We start from the raw sequence: 27,297 nt of genomic DNA on the forward strand, positions 1-27,297 counted from the left end.
GATACATTTGTCAGGAAAAAAGAGACTACTTCCACTGCCTACTGTATTTTTTTCACACTATTGGGCTCATCGGGTTATAAGGGGTACTGTCAGTGAATTGTCTATTTTTGAACTTGTGTCTTATAAAAGGCACACTGAACAATAAGGTGCATTGAGACAAAAGAGTCAGTTAAGTCTGCCAGTCAGTCAGACTTTATTAACTGCATTCAAAGGACCTCTAGAACTTGTTTGAAACATGCTACACCTTAGCCACGTTAGCGCATTCACAGTACCTGCAACCCCTAACCCCGTAGCCTACTTTACAATATCCCTTCAACAACATTGAGCACAACCATGGGCGCGCCGGATTACAAGGGTCACTGTTTTTCAGAATAAAACTAAGGTTTTAAGTGTTCCTTATAGTGTGGACGAAATGGTAGTTTAATTGTTTTTGGAAAACTACATTTCAAATCCCAAATGCACACTCTTGAGCATTTAAAAAAATCAAATAAATTGTGTTGGGAGTTTTTCTGAGTAGCACAGCAGACTAACTTACAAATTTCAGCCCCCTACTGCACTCTCCACTGCCCCCTTGTGGCCAGTTTTGTGTGCACGTGTGCGTGAACATGCACATGATCTGGTGCATAATAACTCCTTCTCTGCCTTACTGTTTTCTGTGATAAAATTGTCTTTTTTGTATTACACAGGTGCAGCCTTTAGTGTCCTGAATCTGCTTAGCAGACAAATAAGTTTGCAGCTTCAGCTTGCAGGCATGCAGATATATCCTTTAAGTTTGTGCAAGGTTTTTATTTTTATGAATAAATGTCTTTTTGGTACACTCTGTCCAAAGTCCTAATCTTTCTGTTTGCATGTGTTTTTTTTAAATGATTTCAGTTTGTACCGGCAAAGAACTGTTGCTACATTATGGTGATCATCCCACTTCCATTTATTTACTATACAAATACATGCACACTTAAAGTGCCTTCTAGTGGTTGTTAGTTTGAAAATAATAAATGCATTTTTTTTATTGCATAAGTCGCACCCCCGGCCAAATTATGCAAAAAAGTGTGACGTAAACTCCGAAAAATACTATAGTTATTACCGTATTTTCTGCACTATAGAGTGCACCAGATTATAATGCACACATTAAACAATGGCCTATTTTCAAACGTATGTCATATGTAAAGCATGCCAAACTATAAGTATCACAAGAACAGGCCTGATTTCAAATGCAGCAGGTTTATTAGCTCAGTTAAGAGTTAGTAAGCTAAATCAGGGTCAGGCAGGCAGAGATCAATAACAGACATGAGATCATCGGAGGAGAGACAGGGAAATCAGGATTTAGGATTCAAGAGTCGCGGCAGATTCACACTCAGGGTCAGGAGTCAGAAGATCAGGTCCAGAGATAACGCTCGATAAGGAAGGCAGAGTGGCACAAACATGCTTAACTATGCTGTGGTTGATTGAATGAATGAGAGTCGGGTGTGTGGCATCCAAGAAGTGCACGCTGGGATTGCTGGGAACTTTTGTGTGGCTAAAACTCTGGGGACAGCTCTCGCCAGTGGCCAGCGGGGGAGACAGAGCTCTGACTTCTGACAATAAGGCACATTAAGCTAGAAAGAGCCAGAGAAAAGTCTGTCAGTAAGTCAGCGTTAACTGCGTTCACGGTAATTCTCGAGCTTGTTTGTATACTTCAAATTAGCCCCCAACTCTGCTTGCAACACGTAAAAAAACGACTGATGCAGCTAAAACAAACGCTACTGTGACTACGCTAACCCTAAACTTGTTAGTGACACATAAAAAAGCACATTACGACACTGCTTCATGTTACGTTCTGATATTCACAATAACTTCCAAACAAACATTTTGACAGACCGTCGTGTATCTCTCAAAATCGCTTTGACATCAGCACAACTAGAATGAATCCATAGATAAGGGGATCCAGAATTGAAGGCTCACTGTTGTTTTTTGAAGAAAAAGAAGAAAAAAAAGTGTACTTTATAGTGTGGAAAATACAGTAGTTGAATTTAGACAAACACGGTGAAATAAACATGAAACCAGAGTCAAACACCAGTGTTATTTAGACATTTTTGCTGTTTGCTTACTGAATAACTGCTGTGCTGTATTGTATTAAAGCTTTACTTTAACCGTCTGTTTTTAGAAAACCCCATAAAATCAGACCGGTCCAAATGGCTGCATGTCCATAATGTGTTTTGATATGAATGACATCAAAGAGGAATTTTCCATTATTAACAAGCTGCAAGAGCTCATGTCACCCCTGCGGTGGCACAATGTTGGTGAGGACTCAAACAGAGGGGTACCATACCCAATAGTCAGGGACTTAATTACCAAGGATGGCTTGAACAGGTGGGGCAGCGACTGGAGCTGTCTCCCAGCAGGAGGGATTTGAACAATGCTGTGAAACAATATGGTTTAAAAGACGGATTTAGTTTGTGGCCTGATGCTCAACTTTGAGAGAAAGCTAAACACCGTTGAATGAGGAAAAATAATACTATACAGTACTATACTACATACTCATCTTTTATAGGGTGTATGTGTGAATGGAGGGGAGTGCAAAGATGTTAGTTTGGTTTTAATTTGATCTTTTTTTTTTAATTTTGCTGTCTGTTTTTAGTTGTAAGCATGTTGAGCTGTGATGCATGAAAAGTTATTTTTAATATTAAAAAAATGGGTTGATTGATTTAAAAAAAACTCTTTTTAATAATGAGGATTTTTTTTCATTGAAAAACCCCAATAACAAGCCTGCAAAGAGGATAACGTGGCCGATCCAGTGACTCCGTTAGGACTAAAGCCACTAAAGCAGAGTAAACACACGTTGAAATGACAAAAAACAGCACCACAGTGGAAAAAGAAAAATCAATACACTATCTTTGGAAAACATAGCAAAGTTAAGTTGAGTTTTTTTTATCCTTTTTTTCCCCCCAAAACATCCTGGTTTATATTCCCTTCACACCCAACACCTCTCCAGGCTGTTTGCTGGTTTTTAACAACAGTAAATGGTGTCCCTTGTGGGGGCGTCTGTTTTTGCTGCAATGCTCTGCACGTTTGTAGTTCTAGATATGTGTCTAATCTGTTTTTATTTAGGCAGAATGAAATGTTTATATGAGGCATTCAATATACCCAGCTATATTTCTGATTTCAAATGCAGTGAAGTACAGAGCACAGAACCGGGGATGTCCCCATTTTTAGGTTAAAGTAATATCATATAACAGCATATAAGACATTTTTAAACCTTTAACCCTGTAAAGCCAACAACATCAAAGAATTGACAAAAAAATATAATTTTGAGAAGTTTTGTTATCCCTTTGAGGAGATCCACAAAAACATTTTACAATATATGTATTTTTATAGATAGTATCAATTATAATGGGTTGGATAATTTGATATGTGTTTGTTCACACCAATGTTAGTTTAAGATATAAAAATACTGGCATGAGTGTTCAGGAAAAAAGCTTCTTACACTGTTTCAAATTTGATCCACACATTTATAACATGGTGTTAACTGTGTTATAAAGAATTCATTATCAACCCATTTTGCATTATTTTAAAACAGCAAGTAGACATTTAAAAAACGAATGACAATAAATGGGTTATTCTCACCATGGAGGTTGAAAATTAGCGAAACGTTTCCCGCCAAAAGTGTTTTTGAGTTCTCACGGTGGCAGCAATTTTGAAATAAGCAGGAAAAAACCTCTCTACCACCCCTAGTGGAATGATGATGTACTACAGGGCAGAAAACATCTCCGATCAAAAAATTTGGAATAAAATGTTGTTATATTAAACCTAATTACATTTAATTCTATTAAATTTTATTTATATAGCCCACTATTAAAACACAATTGTTTCAATGGGCCTCACACCGGTAAAAACATAAAATCGGTGACAAAATACTATAGCTGATTGCTAAAACTAAACAAAACAAAACAGACTCATCTAAACTGGGAATCCCTACCTTTATACCTCCCTTCTCAGTGGAGGCATTTTTCAAAAGACAAATAAAATGCATAACTAACCGGCTGAGTAAGCCTATAACTTAACTATATATAGATAATGAAGCTGAGCAGACAGTTTTCAAAAAGGACTTTTTACTCGCACTGCTGTTGTTAAAGATGCTTTAGAATGATTTGTTGATTTCAAGTTTTGGTAGAAAATCTTTCAGGCTTTTTTACACAAACAAGTACTGTGCACTTATTCATATATATGGATCACATGTTTTATTTTTATTTTTTTTTTGCAAACCATTGACAGACTAAAAAGTTCTATGCATAGAGTACAGAAAACCTTAGGTCAAGACATTATGGACTTCATACAACCAATTTCTCCTGCAGTTAGATCAATGAGAGCACCGGTACATGGTCTGACTATGTAAAGTAGAACGGTTGGACCGGTCCATTCCAATCTTAATGTAGCTGCTCTTTCAAATGAAGCCTATCGTGGTATTCCTACAGAGCAGGGTGAATGTTTAGATGTTGGGACGATTTATTCTAGATTAAAAAACAATGTTTGCTGCAGCAGATAAGGTGGAAACAATGAACCACATGTAATGGAAGGGTCAGTGAGTAATCAGCCAGTGAAGCAGCAGTAAAAGCATTGGTGTGCGTCCAAAGAATTGTTCTAAAGGAGAAGAGTCAGCTGAGTGGAGTGTCTGTTTGTTTAGTCACCCAGTGAGATAATTGATCAAAGTCTAAATCCTGTCTGAGTGTCTCCAAGCAAAGCTTGCGATGTAAAAGATGTGGGGTGAATCTAAGCAGGATTTCACTAATAGATCCCAACCATTCATCATTCAACACCCTGACACTTTTCTGTCTTTTTCAGGTATCGTTTCGCTGATCTCTCTGGTGATCCTCTCCTACGACCGTTACAGTACTCTGACTGTATACAACAAAGGTGGGCTCAATTACCGAAAGCCCCTACTAGCTGTTGGAGGCTCTTGGCTCTACTCCTTGTTCTGGACAGTGCCCCCTCTCCTGGGCTGGAGCAGCTATGGCTTAGAGGGGGCTGGAACAAGCTGTTCTGTCTCCTGGACAGCTAACACTGCGCAGTCACATGCCTACATAATCTGCCTCTTCATTTTCTGCCTGGGTCTACCCATCCTGGTGATGATCTACTGCTACAGCAGACTGCTGTTGGCGGTCAAACAGGTGAAGTCGACAGTGTATGTGTTTGTTTGTGGGCTCACTTCAGACAGACCAAATGTTCACCCAAATTGCCATTGAAGTTTTAGAACTTTGAAGATTTTCTGAAATCAAAGACGGATATTTGTGATGCCAAAACCAAGATAAGAATGTAAGACAATCCAAGGTTATACAACACCAAGTAGGTCATGGAGAAATGCGCTGATAAAAGGTCTACAATGCTAAAAGACAATTCGGAAAAAGAATTAAATTGAGAAACATTGTTTGTAAAAGGACCCAATCACATAGGCAATGTGTAGTCAACCTTGTTATATTTGATCCAATTATGGCAGCACGAATAAAAAGTACAATAACGCCACCTGGGCCGGTCAGCCCCAGGAAAGAAGAAAGGCAGGTGTAGGCCCTGCTCTAAACCAAGGCAGAGGCTTGTTTGCTTGAAAATATAATTAATTAGATTTTAGTTAAAAACAATGTTAAGAAACACCTAAATAAAACAACAATCCTTGATAAAAGTCAGTTAAAATATTCTGTAGGGGGAGCTTACCGAGGTGGTTAAAAAAAAACAACGTAAAAACAAAGCAAACATCCTCGGCCTCCCACCTCCTGAAACAAGAATAAAATTGACAATAAAACCCACACAATTAAAACAGTAAAGATGAAAAGCTGATTAATGTTCAGGGGCACTGGTTAAGCCGTCCAAACACCACCGATCAGCTGGTGGGAGCCGTCCACAGTCCGGTGAGACGCCACAGCAACGAGAGGTCTCCGGTGTGAGCTGCGCGTTTCGCTCCAACCGGTTCCGTCGTGGCAGGGATGGGAACCAGGACAGGAATCACAATTAAAAACAGTAAAGGCAAAGCAGCAGCTTTAATCCCCTATTTGCGGGGAGATGACAAGGGCGTGCAGCCAAAAAAGGTTTCTGACAAAAGGAAATAAATAGTTTGCAGGAGCCTTAATTGTACGTGAAGGAGGAAGGCCAGCTTAACATACCGGTCACTGAGAGAAGGCCGGATCTAAGGGAAACAGTCACGTCGCACTTGCAGGCTGTCGCCACGCCCCAGATGTGCGGAAACCCGGCCGATAGCTCGAGTACGGGGAGGAGGAGGGCTTTTAAAACACTGCCACCAAATTAACACAAGTGTGTTGCCTGCCGCCTCATAATTAGTAGGTGTGTCCTGCCTACCACACAATGATTGTCTTGGTTTGGCGCAGTATTTTTTAACCCTGGTCCTGGAAGCTCCCTGTGGATCTTCAACCTTTGTAGAAGCTATATAGTGATGGTCATTAAACCAGCTGTGTAAAAGCAGCACCGTATGCCCTGAGGATATGGGCTGGAGAAAAGTGGGTCAAGGTGATTGCTTTGTTACATGCTTGGTGCTGAACATTGCTTGTATGAGAACTGAACAGTGACCCCTCCCCCCTTGCGTTCCAAACAGGAAGTACCTGCTGGTTCCAAGAAGCCAAAATTCTACATTAAGAAATTGCATTCTTAAATAAAATCGATGTAAAAAGACAAAAGAAAGACAAGCAAAGCATGGCAAAATTTAAAACGTTGAATTCTTCCACTGTGTCCCCTACTGCTATTACCCCTTGTGCTGTCCTATGACCCCACCCCTACATTGACGTGTTGTCCCTAGCATGACAAAGGTGGATAAAGGTGAAGAGGATTTCATGTAATCCATGGACACCAGTGAAGATCACAAATGATTGAAGAAAAAAGGTTTTCTGTGTCTTGTGGGGTCCAGATGACACAACTCCCAATGTTAAAGTGCCTAGGATAGCACAAGGGTTACACACCCTTTCAAACGTAGCAGCGCATTTCTCCTCCCACATGCCAGGACAGCAAGTAGTCAAACTGAGTCACAAAAAGAAGACTGAATGTGCTGTCATGCAGATGCAGCTCCCGCAGCAGATGGTGAACCTCACCGTATTGGGAGAGACTGAATGATCTCTTCAACCCAGACATGGAGGCATGTTTACAAATGCTTTTATAGAGCTCTTCAAAATAAATATGCCTGATCTCTAAACATCATTCAAGTCTTCCATGATGTAGCGATGATGTCTGGTTGAGAATAACTGATGACGGTAGCTCCTCCCGCACGCAGCAGATTTATGTGAAAACACTTTTGGGAAAGCTTTTAGCAGCTAATCTGACAGGTCAAAGCAAAGGTGACAGACATCGCGTTTGGTGTGAACGGCATACCTTTCTGCCATTATCATTATAGTTGACTAGAAAGGCAAAGTGCTCCCAAATAACTGGTATAACCCTTGTGCTATCTTAGATGACCCCACCCTTCCATTGATGTGTTCTTCCTACCATAACAAAGGTGGATAAAGGTGGAAAGATTTCATGTAATCCATGGACACCAGTGAGGTTCACAAATCATTGAAGAAAAAAGGATCAACGCACTGTCTAGTGGGTCTAGATGACCCAACTCCCAATGTTAAAGTGCCTAGGATAGCACAAGGGTTAAATGATGTGCACAGGCGGGGGGTGGGGGGGGGGGTGGTCTGTAGAACACGTGTGATCCGATCATGGTTCAGCCGTGATCTATTGCATTCCTAATTACTTCAGTATCCCTACAACATACAGAAATTACAAGAACTGTCTAAACCTGGATCTAACTTTATAGTTTCACTTTTAGCACCACATGCAGTCTCCTCAGAGAAGCTTTATGGCAGGTTTTCAAACCATTTTATGGCCTTTGTGCTTAAAAATGTAAGAAGGGAATTTAAAATTTACCACGTTCAAACAGAATTTTAAAGTGTCTTTAGTTTTCAGATGTGATTGTTAGTCGTGTGGATCCACAGCTACGCTGACAGCCGCTGAAGATGATGTAAAAGCCGCTGCATTTCATTTTTGAAATAACTGTGGAACAGCTCTTTATGTGTGACTCAACTGTCTATGGTTTTCATTAGTAAAACAAGAACAGCTGCTCAATCACCTGTTTATATGGAAAACATTTTTTTACTTGGACAGAATGGTTTTTACCCCAATGTTAAAGCAAGAAAACCCACACTAGTCATTACAGAACTCGTCAATAACAAAAGTGATGACTGACCAATGGAAACCAAGTCAACAAAATCTGTCAAAAGTTTTCCTCTAAATCCTCTTTTGGTGTTTTAGCTTTTTGTCTTTATCCTGCCGGATAACCTGCAGCCGAGATCAAACTTTCTGACACTGAGGAGCACATTTGGCTCCAGAATGTCTTGATGGTCTAAAGATTTCATTGTAGTCTGCACGGATTCAAGATAAATTGTTCCAGAAGCAGCAGATCAGCCCCAGAGCATTCTAAACCTCCTCCATCTTTCACATTTATAACAGTGTTTTTTTTTGTATGCTTATTTTTTTGCGGCTGTGATCTTAATAATTTGGGGAAGAAGTGAAATCCCAAACTGTCTTTTAGGAGCTGTGTGACTTTTGGACATTTTTCCTGTTACAGAGTTGTTCTTCTTGGGTGTCTTTCATGACATCCAAATGCCACTACCAAATCCAAGCCCCTGATTGGTCAAAGATCAACCTGGTTTAACTTTCAATGGACGTTCAATGGCCATGCGGTTGTACGCATAGGCCGAAAACGGTTGTAAAGACTTGGGTAGAAACGCATGAACGCAAAAGTCCATGTGTTTACGTAGCTGAAGTGGTTGCTTGAAACCACATTGCCGAGGGTGGTGTAAACACAGCTACAACCTATTGCTCGCAACAATCCAGTAAAAAGAAATCTGCACTAACATTTTCACTCTACAGGCTCACTGAGCAGTCTACGACCTTGATATTTCCTACCCCTATCTACCCTTCAGGGCAGTGGTAACAAAGGCTTTATTCTATTTTCTTAAATTCAAGGGCCTATATCATGCTTTTCTTAGGCCTTTCAGAATAAAACATATCCATAAATATGATATTATATTACCTTTGGCACACCAAAGAAGGATTTTTATAAATAAAATATGAGTTATTTTCACTATTCATTTCCTACCTGGAAGTAAGACGACTGGATCTCTGAGGCTCCGCCTTTCACTCTTTGTGGGTGCCGCCCATTTCCTGATGTCAACCTAGAGCTGACCTCGGCAGCATGTCTGCGTATCACCCAGAAAAACAAACAACATCCAAACATTTGCAAAGATGGATGTGCATTTTGTGCATATCAAAAGAAAGCATTTACCCGCTCACCGCTAACTCCACGGACAAAGTGTTTGTGTGTGTGTTAGCCTGGGGGCGGGGCTGTTACCGTAGACTCTTCCTGGAAGGGGCGGTTCCTTACTTATCCACATCACAATGTGAGAACCCACTCGTTTTTATGGATTGGGAGGGGCTAGTGCTTAGAGAGCAGGTTTTTAGAGGAAATGCACGAACGGATCAAAAATACAACTTTGAGGTTGTTGTTTTTTGTAAGGAACACACATTAAAGATCAAAAGATCAAAAAGTTCATTTTGCATGATATACTGTAGGTCCTTTAAGTAAAATATATGTTTTGTAAATCTTTTCTCGGGGTGTCACCATTTTTCTTCAGGCCCGTTTCCATGGTTTGTTTTTTGAAATGATTCTGTTGAGCAAAATATTTCAAAAAGCAATGAGGGATTTTAGTGTTTTTCTTTCGGTATTCTTTTTTCCATTATCACTTTTGTTAGTTTCAGGTTACTTCAGTGACCAATGTGGGATTTTCTTTCAAATACCAGAGGAGAAAGCAACATTTTGTGCTCTTTTAATAGAATAAAATGCTTTTTTTTTACCCGGACTTATGTGCCAGAATGAGGTCAATGCTGCTCAATCACACGTGTGTGGAGTATAATGTTTGGAATGAGGATTCTGTTAAATCAATTTCAGTTTTATTTACTTTTAGAACACTGTCACAAAGACATAAACGCCCATATGAGAAGGTATTAGAGTAAATTGCCTTATGGAGAAAAGCTGGGGTTGAATCAAACTCGAGCGCCAACGTTCTTCTGGGAGAAATTCCACAACAACACACATGAAAAGATGGAGCAAAAGATAGCAGATAGCAGAAGATACAATAAACTGACACCTGGAGAAACAATAAGATGGGAGCTGGATTTATTTGATAAGAATCTGTCCCAGAGATGATTCAGGATTAGTAAAAGAACAAACTAGCACTGGGATTTAAAAACTAATCTTAAAAGTAGGGAGTATGTGTCCAATCTAAATAGAAGCTGCTTCTATGATAAAATAAAACATGTTGCACAAGAAGCCCAACAAGTTTGGTTGTTCTGATTAGCAAACATACTGTATATTACTTTTGGTGGAAGTCAGTGGTTCTCAGCCTTTTTCAGGCTACAGACCAGTTTAATGTCGGACAATATTCCCATTGATCGGCCTGGACGAGACAGAAGAGGGCGTTTTTTTTTCCTTTTTCTTATTTTTTTTTTTAAGATTCCAGTTTCCCTTAACTTTAAATGGTAAAGTTCATCTTCATCCCCTAAATTATCTGCAGACACATTTGTTTTTTGTTAACTTTCTTAACCTTGGAGTTTCAGTTTAGCAGTTTCCGGAACATATTGGGTAGCGACACAGAACAGCCGCTTTAAAAAGTATCGGATGTGTTTTTAACACGAAACCGAGCGACTAAACGCGTGTCTGTTTATTCATACAAATATACTCCTTGGCTATCAGAAGATGCATAACCCCTTACTGTAATAGTAAAACCTGTCATACACAAAGGCCTTCAGCTCTTATATGTTTGCTCAGTTGTAGGACAGGACAAGTTAGAATTTTTTTTTTTTAATAAATAAACATGTCTGTGACACCCGATCGGCGGTGTCCAAATGCCCTCCCTAATCCCTAACTACTAAAAAACTGTATAGTGCGGGACAATGTAGTGGGTGGATTTTAAAAGCAATTCGGACACCGTGCTAATCCTTGATTTTACCTGCGAATATGACAGAGTGAAAATCTTATTGATATTAGCGTTTTATGGTGACGATTTGTGAATACAGTGTTCAGTTGATGGAAACAGGGACGTGCACAGGATTTTAGAGGGGCAGGGGCTCAAAGTCAGTAAAGGGCAGCAAAAACACCTTTTTTTTGTCCTCAATACTGAAATTAAGTAAAATTTTAAAATAAACTACTAATAGATAAATACTCAACTACTGTAGGTGAAAGTGATACAATTGTCATTTCTTAATGAAAACAAATTATTTTCAACATGAGTTTGTTTCCTTTATACATCAAAAACATCAAAGCAATAAAACACTGGAGACTATATTTATGGCAGAATGTGCTGCAGGCATAATCAACATGAATCAACTTTAATCCAGATGGTAATATTTTAAACACAGACATGCTACAATTTTCATTCCCAGAATGCTGAAATTATTAATAATATTTAATGTTATTATCATAGTGTTGCTCTGAGGAATCTGCAGTTTAGTTTTTCAGTGGTGTTTCAGGTCATGTTCTATCCTCTATCAGTCACTCCAGGTTCATTTTAATCATCCACTGCTGTAGTCAGTGAGTAGTCATATGTGGTTTTCAATTCTACATCCTCAGCTCATCTACTTTTTGTGTCTGTTTAGGTTTATTTATTTAATGATTACGTTTCTGCCACCAAGCCAGTTTCCTGCATTTTGGCATCTACACTTTCAGTTCCTGTCAGATGTATCCAATGTGACTCTGGTTCTAGTTTGGGATTCACAGCTAAATTCTCTTATCCTCCAATCACAGACTTTTGTTGTGACTGGAAAGATTTTAATACAGAAGATTTTGAAACTGAATAATACAGAGTTTAAAGAAGACAATTCTAATCAGAAAATATTACGTTAAACAGATAAATTTAGTGTCAGACCGGAAGTGAGGAAGCTATGAAATCACCATAAATACTGTTCATTTATTTTGAATTCTTCCCAGTGTTTTATTTTGTCCTTGCATGATCTGCTCTGAGTTGAATTGATGAGTCATGATCAGACGTCTGGCTAAAGTAAAAAGTGGCACGTTGACTAAAATAGAGCCTTATTCTAAAATATTAACCATATTTAAGCTCGTTAAATCAGTGGACGGCGACTAGTTAGACCAGAACTCTCAGGTTCAAGTTGCTTCACTGTCACGTCGTCCCTTCAGGTCTCTGTGGGGCAGCAGCTTCTCCCGCTGTCCCCGGCTGTCCCTAAATATATTCAATTCAATTTTATTTGTATAGCCCAAATTCACGACAGTCGTCTCAATGGGCTTCGTACCAGTAATTGTAAGGTAAAAATACAATCAAAAAGGATCATAAATGCATAGAATTCAATAGGATAATACTAAAATTTTAACTAAACAGACTAACTAAAATGGGTCTCCCTGCTCTTTGACCCCCCCCCTCATGGTAAGGAAAAACTCCTGAAAAAAACGGAATCCGGGAAAAGCGAAGAAATTTCAGGGGTGTCCACATGAACGAGGGATCCTCCCCCAGGACGGACAGGCGATGTACCAGAACTCTTAGAAAAGAATTAGGTTACCTAACTCTACAACTACATATTTAAAGTCCAGCAGATTAAGTTGGGGGACGGCTGGGGGCATAGATAGATGGATGGATGGATGGATGCATGGATGGATGGAGAGATGGATAGGTAAAAGATACATTTTTGCATTCTGAAACAGAGGTTAACATTACACACAGATTGATAACAAAAAGCTCTACAATCAAAATTCATTCATTCATTTGATTTCACTTTTTTGTTCTTTTATAAAATGAGAAAACAAAGCATCCTCAGGTGAATAATGATTAACCCTTGTGCTATCCTAGGCAAATTAACGTTGGGAGTTGGGTCATCTAGACCCACTAGACAGTGCTTTGAATCTTTTTTCTTCAGTGATTTGTGAACCTCACTGGTGTCCATGGATTACATGAAATCTTTCCACCTTTATCCACCTTTGTCATGGTAGGGAGAACACGTCAATGTAAGGGTGGGGTCATCTAAGATAGCACAAGGGTTAAACGTGATTTGACAATTACTTCATTTTGGTTTTTCTCTGTCTAGAGAAGTTCATGCGAAGACCTGACAATAAGAACATATCAGAACTGATTTGATGAAGATCGAGGATCTTACTGGCTAATTGCATCATTTGTTCAAACTCAGACAACTTTCAGCCAGGTGTTAGCTCACCTTTGCACTAATAGTTTGCATGATTGAATTAATGAAATATTTCACACTAGTTGGTTTGAAGGCATAAGTATGCGTGTGTGAACACTATCCGTTTTGTGCGCATGTTGACATGTGGACATTTTTGCAGCCAGCAGGTGTGTTGATAACATTTGAGTGTGTATGTGGACAGGCCCCGCCCTTTTTGTACTACATTTGAACCTTACCGTAATGATAAACAACCAGTAAACCTGTCTGCTCTATGCTGCTTCATGGTCTTACCCCCCTTCCCCTCCTATTATCACCCTCCTACCCCCCCCCCCCCCTCTCTCTAACATCCCTCTCTCTTCTTCCCTTCTTTCCTTTTCCGTCCGGTCCAACACCAAAGATTTTCAAACATGATTGAAATTAATAAAGTTTGGCCTCAATTACAAAAGGGGTTTATTCAGACATACCTTTGGTTTGTCTGAAGATTAATAACCCCTATTGTTAAAGTAAAATATGTCCAACACAAGAAACCCTCAGTTCTCATCTGCCTGCCCAACTGTTGGACAGGACAAGTTAAAAAAAAGAAGAAAAAAAAAGACAACTCTCAGCCTCTAATTCAAAATGATTTTGCCATAGAAATGTCATACCTCTGTTTTCCATGCAAACGTGAGACCTCATAGTCTGACAAATGCAATAAAGGTAAATTATTTTCTTTATTTACATCACCCAAAAAAGCTTAAAAAAGAAAAGACAAAATAATCAGCCGCAGGAGAATAAAAAAGTCATTTCTGCACATTTTGAAACAGATTTCTAATCCAGTCGGACAGAATGAACACTGAGACCCTGAGGAGGCAGCTGTGCCTGAAGGGTTTGTTTTGCGGCGTGAAAACACAACACAGCACAGAGGGATGCTGCTCTTATCAGTCCAAGAAAATAACAACTCTGAATCAAACAGACAGATTTCATCTTAACAGTTCAAGTGCAGGAAAGCTGCAAGAACAGGAAGAGATTAGAGCAGCCATGCACTTTTAAAGTAGCCTTAACCTTGTAGGGAACATTGGTCAGGGTTTGAGAGGTGATTTAACCCGTGTTCAGTCATTCAGCTCTGCAGAACTCGCTTTGTTTTATCTGCATTAGCAGCGCATAGTGGCTGGGTAAGGCTCTGCTAATGCATTACGGCTCTGACAAAGTCTAAACCGCTTCGCTGCCTTCTTAGTTTTTCTGTTGTTTTAATCCATTGTTGTAAAGCTAGGCTGGACCTCCGCCTGACCCCCCCCCCACGGTAGAAATAAGCAGCTTTCACAAAGTTCCCTCTAACTACATGGACCTTCAAAGGGGTCACATTAGATAAGGTTACATTTGCTGAGTCTTCCTTTGGACCATCTGTTAACTGCTGTTACAGTTGTGCATTTTGTGCTGTAACTGTCAAAATATTGTTTGCTTCAAAAAGAGAAGGTTCAAGGATATATATTTATTGAACAGCCTATATAAGTCCTACACCAGCTACTTTAAAGTCATAAATCACCAAATTGTTTTTTTAGAAATTCAGATGTTAAAAAGTGTTGCAGAATCAATCTTTGAAACCATTGTCTGTGGACGAGAAGTGGACTGAGTGTGACGTAGAGTGAGTGTGACGTCACCTATAGAAAATGTCTTACTCCTGGCTCCAACGAAAGGTCAATCGAGGGTTTTTTGCAATACGGACGCCATGTTGGAACCAGAGATTGTCTGTAAGCAGTGATTGGTCTGAGTTGGTCAACATTTCTAACCACTTTTCAAATGCAGTATAAATGTTCAAAACGATGTAAATGACCTGATCCATCGTTCTTATTATGAGACACACTTTGATTCACACAGTAACAGATTAGACCTAGACTTTTGATGAGGTGAAGATGTGACCGTACATTTGCTTCATATCCTTTATTTTTCTTGGATGAGGGCTGCAACCTGTATGTTCAGTTTACCTGGAAGTAATGAATGAATGAATTGAACTTTATTTATCTCAAAGGGAAAGGCGAGAGTGGTTGCCATAGGAACATTGACTCAGAACGACTCGGACCAATCACCAATCACTACAAATATTTAATATTTGGTTGGAGCTGGAAGCAAGTCATTTTCTATGGGTGACGTCACACTCACACTCCAATTCTCATATTCAGTCAATGTGATGAACCCTTTCTCCATGTTCTCCAGCTCCCCAAACCCCCACCCTCCCACATACAAATATCCCCAAACATTGATCTTCTTGGACTTCTCATAGACGGCTGTTCTCTCCAGAAATCTACTTAGATTGTTCGGCTGTTCACAATCTTTTTTTTTTTTAATTTCTAATAGAACGAAATAAATGAACCTTTGGATTCAGTCAAACAAACATTACTGACTACTCTATCAGGAACACTTTTGAAAACAACAGTTTGCAATCTGATCAATACAAATGGCACATTCAGTATAAAGTAAACAGACACCTTATAATAAAAAAGGACACTGAAAAAAGTTTTTCTTATGATTTATGAAAGTGCTTAGGAATTGCACTACTATTTTTTTTGATGTACTCAGCGATAAAACTAAATGTTCTTACAAAAGTAATCAATATTGTTTCTAAAGCAGCGATGCAAGATGTGATTACCTTATAATACTTCCGTCAGCACGTAGATACTGAACACTTTAAATAAACAAAGTAAGGGTTTACAATAGTCTCTTTTTATTGGCCATCAAGTAATGAAGTAATACAGAGTACCTGAAAGTACACAACATAAGTAACTTTAAGGTAACATTCCTCAGCATTAAAAAAAGAACCCCTCCAACTGCATCTGCAGCTACTACTTCCCCGAATTCTCTGTCGTGTCTTTTTTCCTTTGTGTACCTGCAGCTGTATCTAGTTCTCTCCATCATAAAGAAGCACAGTGATTCCTCCAAGCATCCCTACATCCTCCTCCTTATACTTAACTGAGAAACTTGGATCCGGACTGCCCCCACATCACTTTACCACTCACCTACTTGATCCCTCATCTTTTTACAAGCTGTTGCCCCCTCAGTAACCTTAGCAATCCCACTACTTAATAACACATGTCTCTGAAGAGGCAGTGTCCAAAACACATTTGAAGAAGCCTGGATTAGACCTCTGCTGAACAACTCACCCCAGACCTCTTACTAGCAGCATTTTATCAGATTTGGAATGCTTGGACACAATTCTAAATAGTTTTTCTCATTGGACATTTGATTGAAAAGGTTCTTCTTTCAGTTGTGGAAACTCTTTGCACAGAAACAGTGCCTTGAAAAAGTATTCGGCCCCCTTGAACTTTTCAACCTTTTCAGGCAACCACATTTCAGGCTGCAAACAAAAAGATATAAAACTATAATTTTTAGTGAAGAAACAACAACAATCATGAAGTAGAACGAAATTTAATGGATATTTCAAACTTCTTTAACAAATAAAAAACTGAAATATTGGGCGTGAAAAATTATTCAGCCCCCTTAAGTTAATACTTTGTAGCACCACCTTTTGCGGTGATTAGAGCTGTAAATTGTTGGGGGGTTTGTCTCCATCAGTTTTGCACATCGAGAGACTGAAAGTTTTGCCCATTCCTCCTTGCAAAACAGCTGGAGTTCAGTGAGGTTGGATGGAGAGCATTTGTGAACATTTTCCACAGATTCTCCATTGGATTTGTCTTGGCCATTCTAACACCATGATATGTTTATTTGTGAACCATTACATTGTAGTTTTTGCTTTATGTTTTGGATCATTGTCTTGTTGGAGGACAAATCTCCATCCCAGTCTCCGGTCTTTTGCAGACTCCGCCAGGTTTTCTTCCAGAATGGTCCTGTAAATGGCTCCATCCATCTTCCCATCAATTCTAACCATCCTCCCTGTCCATGCTGAAGAAAAGCAGGCCCAAACCATGATGCTGCCACCACCATGTTTGACAGTGGGGATGGTGTGTTCAGGGTAATGGGCTGTGGTGCTGTTACGCCAAACATCACGTTTTGTTGTTACCAAAAAGTTGGATTTTAGTTTCATCTGACCAGAGCACCTTCTTCCACATGTTTGGTGTGTCTCCCAGGTGGCTTGTGGCAAACTTAAAACAACACTTTTTATAGATAGAAATGGCTTTCTTCTTGCCACTCTTTCATAAAGGCCAGATTTTTGCAGTATGCCACTGATTGTTGTCCTATGGACAGACTCTCCCACCTCAGCTGTAGATCTCTGCACTTCCTCCTCTTGGCTGCATCTCTGATCTGTCTTCTCCTTGTTTGAGCCGAACGTTTAGACTTTGCAGATTAGCAGAGGTCTGATACTCCTATTTCAATAATATCGCTTGCACAGTGCTCCTTGGGATGTTTAAAGCTTTGGAGATCTTTTTGTATCCAAATCCGGCTTTAAACTTCTCCACAACAGTATCCTGGACGTGCCTGGTGTGTTCCTTGTTCTTCATGATGCTCTCTGCGCTTTAAACGGACCTCTGAGACGATCACAGAGCAGCTGCATTTAAACAGAGACTTGATTACATGCAGGTGGATTCTATTTATCATCATTAGTCATTTAGGTCAACATTGGATCATTCAGAGATCCTCACTGAACATCTGGAGAGAGTTTGCTGCACTGAAAGTAAAGCGGCTGAATAATTTTGCACGCCCAGTATTTCAGTTTTTTATTTGTTAAACAAGTTTGAAATATCCAATAAATTTCATTCCACTTCCTGATTGTGTCCCACTTGTTGTTGATTCTTCACAAGAAAACTAGTTTAAATCTTTACGTTTGCAGCCTGAACTGTGGCAAAAGGCTGAATAGTTCAAGGGGGCCGAGTACTTTAAATGAGGCACTATAAATGAAGACAACCTCATGCTTTCATCCAACTTTGTGGGTTGCTATTTTATCTTTGTACATTGTGTGATCTGTGCATCTGTGGCATCGTTCTCCGTTAAACTATATCCGACTTCTGTTAGCAAATTTCTAAAGTGTCCAGAAAAGGGAAGGAAAGCAGCTCTGACTGTTCCATCAGCACTCCAATGACTATTGTGTCTTTTTTAACAGTTTTTTTGGCATAGAAATTCGCAGGCTCAGTCATGGTCTTAAAAGGTCAATGTGCTTCAGTTGGTCTCCAGTTGATCGTGTTTGTTGTTAGACTGATCTCTTAACTCTGTCATTTTTAGTTCAGTCACACAAAATCGCTTCAGAGCTTCATAAGCCTTGATCTGTCTGTCACTGGTTTTATTTTACAAAAAATATTTTTCTTTCTTTCAAAACTGTTGGTCTCAATTTTCAGTTTGTCCCACTTCTCTTTTCAATTATATTTTTCTCTCCTTAAGGTAGCTTTATGTTTGTAGCACTGCGCATTTTAGAGTTTTAAGTATCATCTCATTTGTGATGCCATTTCTCTCCATCTGCCCCTTACATTTTTGGCCCTCTGTTGTCTCCATCCCCATCTCCTTCACCATCAAGCCCAAGCTCATGGATATGTTGTCCTTGGTTTCTTCTTTGCTGTTCCACTTCATAGTTGTTTTCCAGCTCACTTGATAGGGATCTGCCTGCAGACAAGATGGCGCCTGACACAATCAGGCAGAAATTATTCAACTTCCCCTAACCCAGAAGGGTTCAGAATTGTTCTGTAAATATTCTGGGCGGGTCACAAGCTCCCTGCTCTGCTCTGATGCACTTGCAGACGAATAGATCCATGTACGTCTTTGTTTTCCTCGTCGGATCTGGTTTCTGGATCAAATCTGTACGGCTGGATTGCTCCAAATTTGATCAATATTTTTGTTGCACCGGTTATGTTGGGTGTTGGTTGTGAGAGGCTGTTAAGCTAGAGGGAGAGCATGCAAACGGAAAGCCCTCAGCCACGGGTAAGGGAAGGGGGGGTGGGGTTGCTCTACACCAACAGTTCCCCAAACAAATCAGAGGTAAATTTCTAATTAACTCCTGCCGCTCTGCAGAAACTATGTCCTAGAAAATGACAGTTTCTCTTTATGTGGCTAAAATTGGCATAATCATAATTCTGAGACTGGGAACACTTAAAATAGATCAAAAGATGATCGGAGTGGGACTTTAAGTTAAACTTGAACCCTCTTTAATTGTGAAGACATATGCACATGCATTATTAACTTGCAGCTACACTGAAAGCAGTTGAGGTTCTATGCTAGAACCTTATCAGCTAGTTTCAGAAAATATTTCTTCTGATTTGATCAAAAATCCATGATTTGGATCTCTGAATCTAATTCCAAATTATTACAGATGTTCTACTTGCAACCAAAAGTGATTATTTTTACACATTTTGTTTCCATATTTCCAATTTCTCTACAATAACATCAATTAATGTGCCAAACATTTACTTTCAATGGCAAGTACTCTACCAGCACTGCTAACAAAAGCTCACATATGCTGACAGGAAACACGTGTTCTCGAGATAGGGGACTAAAGGTCAATAATGTGAAAAAGTGGTTGGTTGGGGTTCCCAGTCTTTTGTGTTGTATATCTAGATTACTATTTATTTTTTAAATATATCCCACATTTATCTCAGTGGTCAAAAACCTGTAAGATCCTTTGAATAAAAGCATCTCCTAATAACTAAATGCACATAGCAGGGTTGTGGATGGGTAGGATTTGCGGAATCAGAATGTGTTCCTTTGGTCTTTATAAAAAGAAGTGGGGGGGGGGGAAGCGGGAAGCAGACTAACATTGGGAGTTGGGTCATCTAGACCCACTAGACAGTGCTCTGAACCATTTTTCTTCAATGATTTGTGATCTTCACTGGTGTCCATGGATTACATGAAATCTTTCCACCTTTATCCACCTTTGTCATGGTAGGGAGAACACGTCAATGTAAGGGTGGGTTCAGCTAAGATAGCACAAGGGTTAAAAATGTCCACTTTTACTCTTCAGACCGATCGTTGAGGTCTTCAAACTAAACCAAAAACCAGCATTAGGACCAGAGATCTGTCCATTCAAGCTGTCGCTCCTCGTTTTTGGAACTCCCTTAGGTCCCGGGTCAAGACGTTATCATTCAGAAGAGCTTATAGTTGATTTTAGTCCTTGTTTTACTATGTTTTTGTTTTTCTTTGGACCCTTAATAGATCTTGTTGTGAATATTGGATTTTACTACTTTTCTGTGTTTGGTTTAGATTTTATGCTTTTTTTTTGTAAAACACTTTGATTCTTTTTGTGAAAAGTGCTAAAGTAACAAAGATATTCTACTTTATTTTATTCTATTCTAGTTAATCATTTTCCTCTACAGAGGACACATTTGCATTGCTTGGTCATGTGTGCAGAAACATGGTTTTTTTTATTGTTTCACAAATGTGGCCCTTTTTTCAAAAAAAATTGGCAAAGCATTAGTCCTTGTTTTTTCTTTTTGTTTGTCTTCAAGCTCTTGGAGGCAACATTACACACATGTCCCAAAGTAATGCTGTCCTGCAGAGATTAGGGCTGCAAACTTTGGACAAACATCTGGACTGATTGCAACTGGTAGGTTTCTTCTGCCAGCAGAAAAAATAAGTGTTGTTTTTGTGCCCTCATCTTCTGACATACACTCAACAGAATATTGGAAGTATGGAACCAACCATCATATTTACAAAATAACAAAAACGCACAATTTGATAGAAAAAGTTTCTGCCTTGTCGACGCCTGAAGGAACATCAAAATTCTTCCTAAGAGCCACATAGAGCCTCAGGGAAACTGCTTCAGGCTTTCCCCCCAAATGTTAAGAACTACCAAAGCACAGATTTAGTAAAAAAATCCCTCAAACCCACACAAGTGCTTCCAACAGACACACTTTCTGCAAAATAAAGATATATCTGTTTAGGTTCACAGTGGATCACAAAGATTTAAAGGCTGAACTGCATTTATGTATTTAGGCATGCAATCCTAAAGCTACTGTATGTTCACACCGCCCTCGCCAATGCGCGTTCAAGTGACCACGTCCGATGAAAGGTCTACGTAAACGCACGTTTCAGGCTTCCCTGTTGAAAACTTGTGTTCACATGTCACCAGGCACAAACGTTTTTCAGGTTCTGAATACAAAACGCACAGCCATTTTTCATGCAGGTCAAACTTAAACCAATCGGGGACTAAGATTTGGTAGGGAATATGCATGACATCCTAACCATTTTAAAATTGTTCATGAAGGATAAATTAATAATTGCGGTTTGTACCTGGCTGGGATTTTATTTATTTATTGAACATTTATTTATCCGGGCATGACAGATTAAGAACACTTTCAACGGTGGCCTGACAAAAGTCAAGACCTTTTGAGAAATGAAAGGAGTTACAGAAAACTCAGACAGAAACAATCAGATTAAAACAGCAATAGCGCAAGACTGTCATTAGCATCATTCAATAATTAAAAATCATTAGAATCCCAAACAGGTTGCAGGTTACAGACAGTAACCTACAAGATTCTTTTTAAAAACTGCCTTTAAAATAAAAGTGTCCAGTCTAAGCGTTTTTTGTAAATCCACCAATCTCTGGGTGCTGCAGACTGAAAGGATAAAGATTCCAATGAGGAGTTGGATTAAGGGGCTGTTAACAGAATCAGTTTTGCAGAGCGGGTGTTGTACATGGGGGATGAAGTGTGCAAAAGCTGGCTTAAGAAGGAGAAAGACCAAGGAGAGTTTTGTAAATTAACAGCAACCAGTGAATGTTTACGTTGAGTGAATAAGGAAGTCCAGTTTAGTTAAGAGTACAGGGTGTAATGGTGGTTTTGAAGGGAGTATTTGTTATAAATCCTCAATGGCAGAATGGTAAAAGGGTCCCATTTTTTCATGCTTATGAGCTGATCTGTAAATGACATTGTCATCATCAAACAAGGAAAGGATTTGGACCAATGGTAGAGAGGGACGCATTCCATGAAGAAAGCTTCATTTTGACTTAACTTTTGACAGCAAACGGTCAATGTGGACTGAAAATATGAAATCTTTCATATATTGGAATAGAAAAAAAGAAAAAGCCTGAAGCAGGATTTGTGAGATTTGCACCGCTTCAACATCCACACCAAGCCTCTTCTAGGTGTGAAATGAAGAAGCCCCTTCCTGCTTATCCAGTGTGAACATCACTGGTTAGACGTGTGTTCAAGAAAGAGCGTCGCATGCCCGGTGTGAACGTAGCATAAAAGAAGGAATTAATCCTCAACGTACATTAAAACCAGTGTAAGACTTTAAAACACAGCAGAAAACCAGAGAAAATTCAATGAGAGGAAAATGTTGGATTTAGGCTGAAAATAACAACCAAATCCTTCAGATTAAAGAGAAAAACTCAGTTATTAATTTGAGTTAAAGTGTATTGTATTTTAGTTCTAAAATTAACTCATACACTTTGGGAATGCTATGTCTGCAGTGGAAATAAAATAGGATTTATCTCACAACAATGGAAAAATAGGTCTGCTGTCAGCACCAGTTGTCAGGATTTTAGGATGTGAACAAAATAAAACCTCTTAAGCTAACACATGAATAAACATTAGAGCTTAGTAGAGTCAATATTACAAACAACTCTTCACAGACAGAAGGTAGGGGATGGGAGATAATTCGGCATAATCTCAGTGGTAAAAGACATGTGACTGGTTCTTTATTCCTCAGTGTTGGTGTACTGAGCCATAAAAACACCTGTACTCGCCCTGTATAAAAAAAAAACAACTTAAAGTGGAAGAAAAGCAAAGTTAATACTCAAATTGTTATAAATCTTTACAACAAAACTCTCGTTTTTCAGCTAATTCTTCATTTTAGCTGCAGAAATATAAGCCCTTCTTCTGCCTCATAATGATCATCCGTAATCATTGACTGAAATGATCGCTTTGACTGAAGTATTATTGATCTGAAAAAGAAAAGGGCAACATTTCATTTCAGTTTGCCTCTGCAGCTATGCCACAGTGTGTTCTCTCACTAAAGTCGTGTCCTCCATTAGTGGAACTGCGCTGCTAGCAGCACAGGACCAGATAAATCCCTGGAGGCTTTTTAAATTGAGGTATATGCACATTAAAGTGTCTGAAAATCTCAAGTAAATTAGGACAAAAAACAATAAGCACACAAGTCCAATAACAAAACACCACTCGGGTTCGGGGGGCATTCCTACCAATCACGCCCCTCCAGGTGTCACTGTCATTGCCCAAGTGGGCATTGAAGTAAAGCCCCCCCCTGATCTGAACCCGAGTGGTGTTTTGTTATTGGACTTCTGTGCTCGTCATAGTTTGTCCTTAATGAACACCATGTTCGAGCACAAGAGTGTCCATCAATACACCTGGCATCAGGACACCCTAGGCAGGAGGTCAAGGATGGACTTTGTAGTTGTTTAAGGCGACCTTCGGCCCAGGTAAAGAGAGAGGCAGAGCTGTCCACCGATCACTACCTGGTGGGGAGTTGGACGGGCGACAGTGGCTCAGGCGGTTGAGCGGGTCGTCCAATGATCGAAGGCTCGGCGGTTCGATCCCCGCTCCCACCAGCCAAAATGTCTTTGTGTCCTTGGGCAAGACACTTCACCCTCCTTGCCTCCAGTGTGGCTCCACTGGTGTGTGAATGTGTATGAATGTCCCGGTGATGGTCAGAGGGGCCGTAGGCGCGAACTGGCAGCCACGCCTCTGTCAGTCTGCCCCAGGGCAGCTGTGGCTACAACCGTAGCTTACCATCACCAAGTATGAATGAGGAGTGAATGAATAATGGACACAATGTAAGCGCTTTGAGCATCTGGAAAAGCGCAGAAAAATCCAATCCATTATTATTATTATTATTATTATTCGCTGGCAGGGAAGGAGGCCGGAAAGACTTGGAAGACCCAAATGTACTGTGAGGGTCTGCTGGGAATGTCTGGCTGAGCCCTCCGTTAGGGAAGTCTTTAACTCCCACATCCGGGAGAACTTCAAACAGGTACCGAGGGAGGTTGGGGACATTGAGTCCGAGTGGACCATGTTTTCCACTTCCATGTCTCTGCTGCTGCTTGGAGCTGTAGTCGCAAGGTCTCTGGTGCCCGTTTGCGGCGGTAACCCTCGAACCCGGTGGTGGACACCGGAAGTAAGCGATGCCGTCAAGCTGAAGAAAAAGTCCTACCAGGCCTGGCTGGCTTGCAGGATTCCAGAGGCAGCTGACAGGTATCGGCAGTCTAAGCGAGCTGCGGCCCGGACTGTTGCGGAGGCAAAAACTCGGTCCTGGGAGGAGTTCGGTGAGGCCATGGAGAAGGACTATTGGTTGGCCACGAAGAAATTCTGGCAAACCATCCGGCGCCTCAAGAGGGGAAAGCAGTTCTCCACAGGCACCGTTTTGAGTACAGGTGGGGGGCTGTTGACTGCGATTGGGTACATTGAAGGGCGGTGGAAGGAATACTTCGAGGATCTACTCAATCACACTGACACACCGTCTTTTGAAGAAGCAGAGAACGAGGACTTTGGGGTGAGGCTGTCTATTACCAAAGCTGAAGTCACTGAGGTAGTCAACTAGCTCCTCAGTGGCAAGGCTCCAGGAGTGGATGAAGTCCGCCCTGAGTACCTCAAGTCTCTGGATGCTGTGAGAGTGTTTTGGCTGATACGTCTCTGCAGCATCGCGTGGCAGTCGGGAACTGTACCACTGGACTGGCAGACAGGGGTGGTGGTTCCCCTCTTTAAGAAGGGGGACCGAGGGTGTGTTCCAACTCAGGGGAATTACACTCCTTAGCCTTCCTGGGAAAGTCCATGCCAGTGTACTGGAGAGGAGAGTCTGTCCGATAGATTCAGATTCAGGAACAACAGTGCGGTTTCCGTCCTGCTCGTGGAACAGTGGACAAGCTTTACACCCTCTTTAGGGTGCTGGAAGGATTGTGGGAGTTCGCACATCCAGTCCATGTGTAATCTGAGGCCATGGCCATAGTTCTCAACCGGATAAAGGTAGTTTCAATTCAATTTCAATTTTATTTGTATAGCCCAAAATCACTTTGCCATTTCTCGGTGGGTGGAGTGTCCCTGCCCCAGGTGGAGGAGTTATGCGGTCGCTGTATCGGTTAGTTGTGGTGAAGAGAGAGCTGAGCCAGAAAGCAAAGCTCTCAATTTACTTGTCGATCTTCGTTCCAATACTCACGTCATGACCCGAAGAACGAGGTCCAGAATACAAGCGGTGAAATGAGCTTCCTCCGTAGGGGGGCTGGCCGCTCCCGCGGAGAGCTCGGAGTAGAACCGCTTCTCCTCTACATTGAAAGGAGCCAGTTGAGGTGGCTCGGGCATCTAGTCCGGATGCCTCCTGGACGCCTCCCTGGAGAGGTGTTCTGGACATGTCCCACTGGGCGGAGGCCCCGGGGAAGACCCGTGACACGTTGGAGAGACTAAGTCTCTCGGTTGGCCTGGGAACGACTCGGGGTCCCCCAGAGCAGCTGGAGGAAGTGGCTGGGGCGAGGGAAGTCTGGGCATCTCTTCTTAGACTGCTGCCCCCGCGATCCAGTCCCGGATAAGCAGAGGAAGATGGATGGATGGATGGAAATAAAAATGAGCCTGTTGTTGAGTCACTAAAGCGTCTTATCTGGAAGAACTTATTCACTTCATGTTACCTCTTTTTACCTACCAAACACAAGCGTAGCTTAAAGGCCAGGATGAGAGAAGGAACAAATCATGTGAGATCATACATACGATGAGGCAAATATTTTAAAGTCCCAGTGCTCTTTTCAATATGACTATGCAGTTTTTTAGCTACAGTCTAAAAACCTGTGTCATTTTCTAGGACATAGCTTTTCTGCAGAGAGCAGGAGTTCATTACAAATTCGCCTCTGAGTTCTGGGCAGGTGTGTTGCCATAGAGTAAGTCCACCCCCACTTTCCATCAGCCTTAACCCTTGTGCTATCCTAGCCACTTTACCATTGGGAGTTGGGTCATCTAGACCCACTAGACAGTGTGCTGAACCTTTTTCTTCAATGATTTGTGATCTTCACTGGTGTCCATGGATTACATGAAATCTTTCCACCTTTATCCACCTTTGTCATGGTAGCGAGAACACTAGAATGTAAGGTTGGGGTCATCTAAGATGGCACAAAGGATAAATATGAGCTATATGTATACAAGCTTTCCTGTTTGTACATTACTGGTGCAACAAAAGTGGTGAACAATTTTAGACCTATCCAGCCGTACAGTTTAGATCCAGACTCCAGCTCAGACGAGGAAAACAAAGATGTACATGAATCCATAGGTCTACGAGTGAATGCATCAGAATGGAGCGGAGCAGGAAGCTTGTAGCCCACTGATTGTAGCTTCTACAACACACCTACAAGCTTTCTCAACAGCATTTTTTTCCTTTGCTTCTGATTCAGAAATATTCAGAAATACTATTTCAATCTTAATTGTCTTTACATATGTCCTTCATCATCAGAAAAATGCCAGAAGAGCATGTCAAAAACACAATTTTCATCAGAGTGGGTCCTTAAGATGTGTATTAACATTGAAATCTAATTACTTAATGATAATTAGTGAAAATTGTAGAATTCCAATCTATTTGTTATCTATGTAGGTAAAACACCAAGTAAAAATATTTGTCCTCATTTTCAGAGGAGTCAAGTAAACATCAAATATCAGTTCAAAAATGAATTTAACGCCCACATAATCGTGTGTGTCCTGCCAACTTGACCATTAATGAAAAGCTCCAGGTTCAAGCTGACAAATTGGTTTCAAATCAGCTCTATCCAAACCAATGATGGGACAGTTTTTAAGTGTTCCATCAGGCTTATGGAAGGACAAAAGATTGGAGCACCATTCACAAAAGAAAAGAGCACCAAGGAATACGTCACTTTTAAGCATAAAGAATGCCATAAACCGAATTACAATTTACTTTTACTGTGCCAGGGGTAATGCAAGTTCATTAAAAAGAAAATCCTTGTGTTTTTTGACACTTTTCATTTTTGGTTTTGACTGAAAAGTATAAAAGCAGACTGTTAAATCCCTGTCGTTGAATGCAGGTTGCCAACAAACTGATTTTGTTGTAGAGATGAAGACACACACACATGTGGACATCAGCCAAACATGCTGTTTGGGCTGTTTTTTTTATATAAAACACAGCATTCATTGTTTATTATTACACATAATTCATTTATGAGTAGTTTATGATGTTCTAACCTAATAGTACAAGTAGTTCTAAATGTATCCTTCCTCTGATCATAACCAGGGAAATATAATT

At 40.4% G+C, this 27,297-nt stretch overlaps 1 protein-coding gene across 1 annotated transcript in view; it reads left to right on the top strand.

Moving 5' to 3' along the window:
* Positions 1–27,297, top strand: part of tmtops2 (vertebrate ancient opsin-like) — a 59,494-nt gene that overhangs the window by 20,846 nt on the left and 11,351 nt on the right. The window contains 1 exon segment of the mRNA NM_001305415.1: positions 4,816–5,141. Coding sequence (NP_001292344.1) covers positions 4,816–5,141 — 326 coding nt within the window.

Source organism: Oryzias latipes, chromosome 21 (assembly GCF_002234675.1).
Source record: "Oryzias latipes chromosome 21, ASM223467v1".
Taxonomy (NCBI): Eukaryota; Metazoa; Chordata; class Actinopteri; order Beloniformes; family Adrianichthyidae; genus Oryzias; species Oryzias latipes.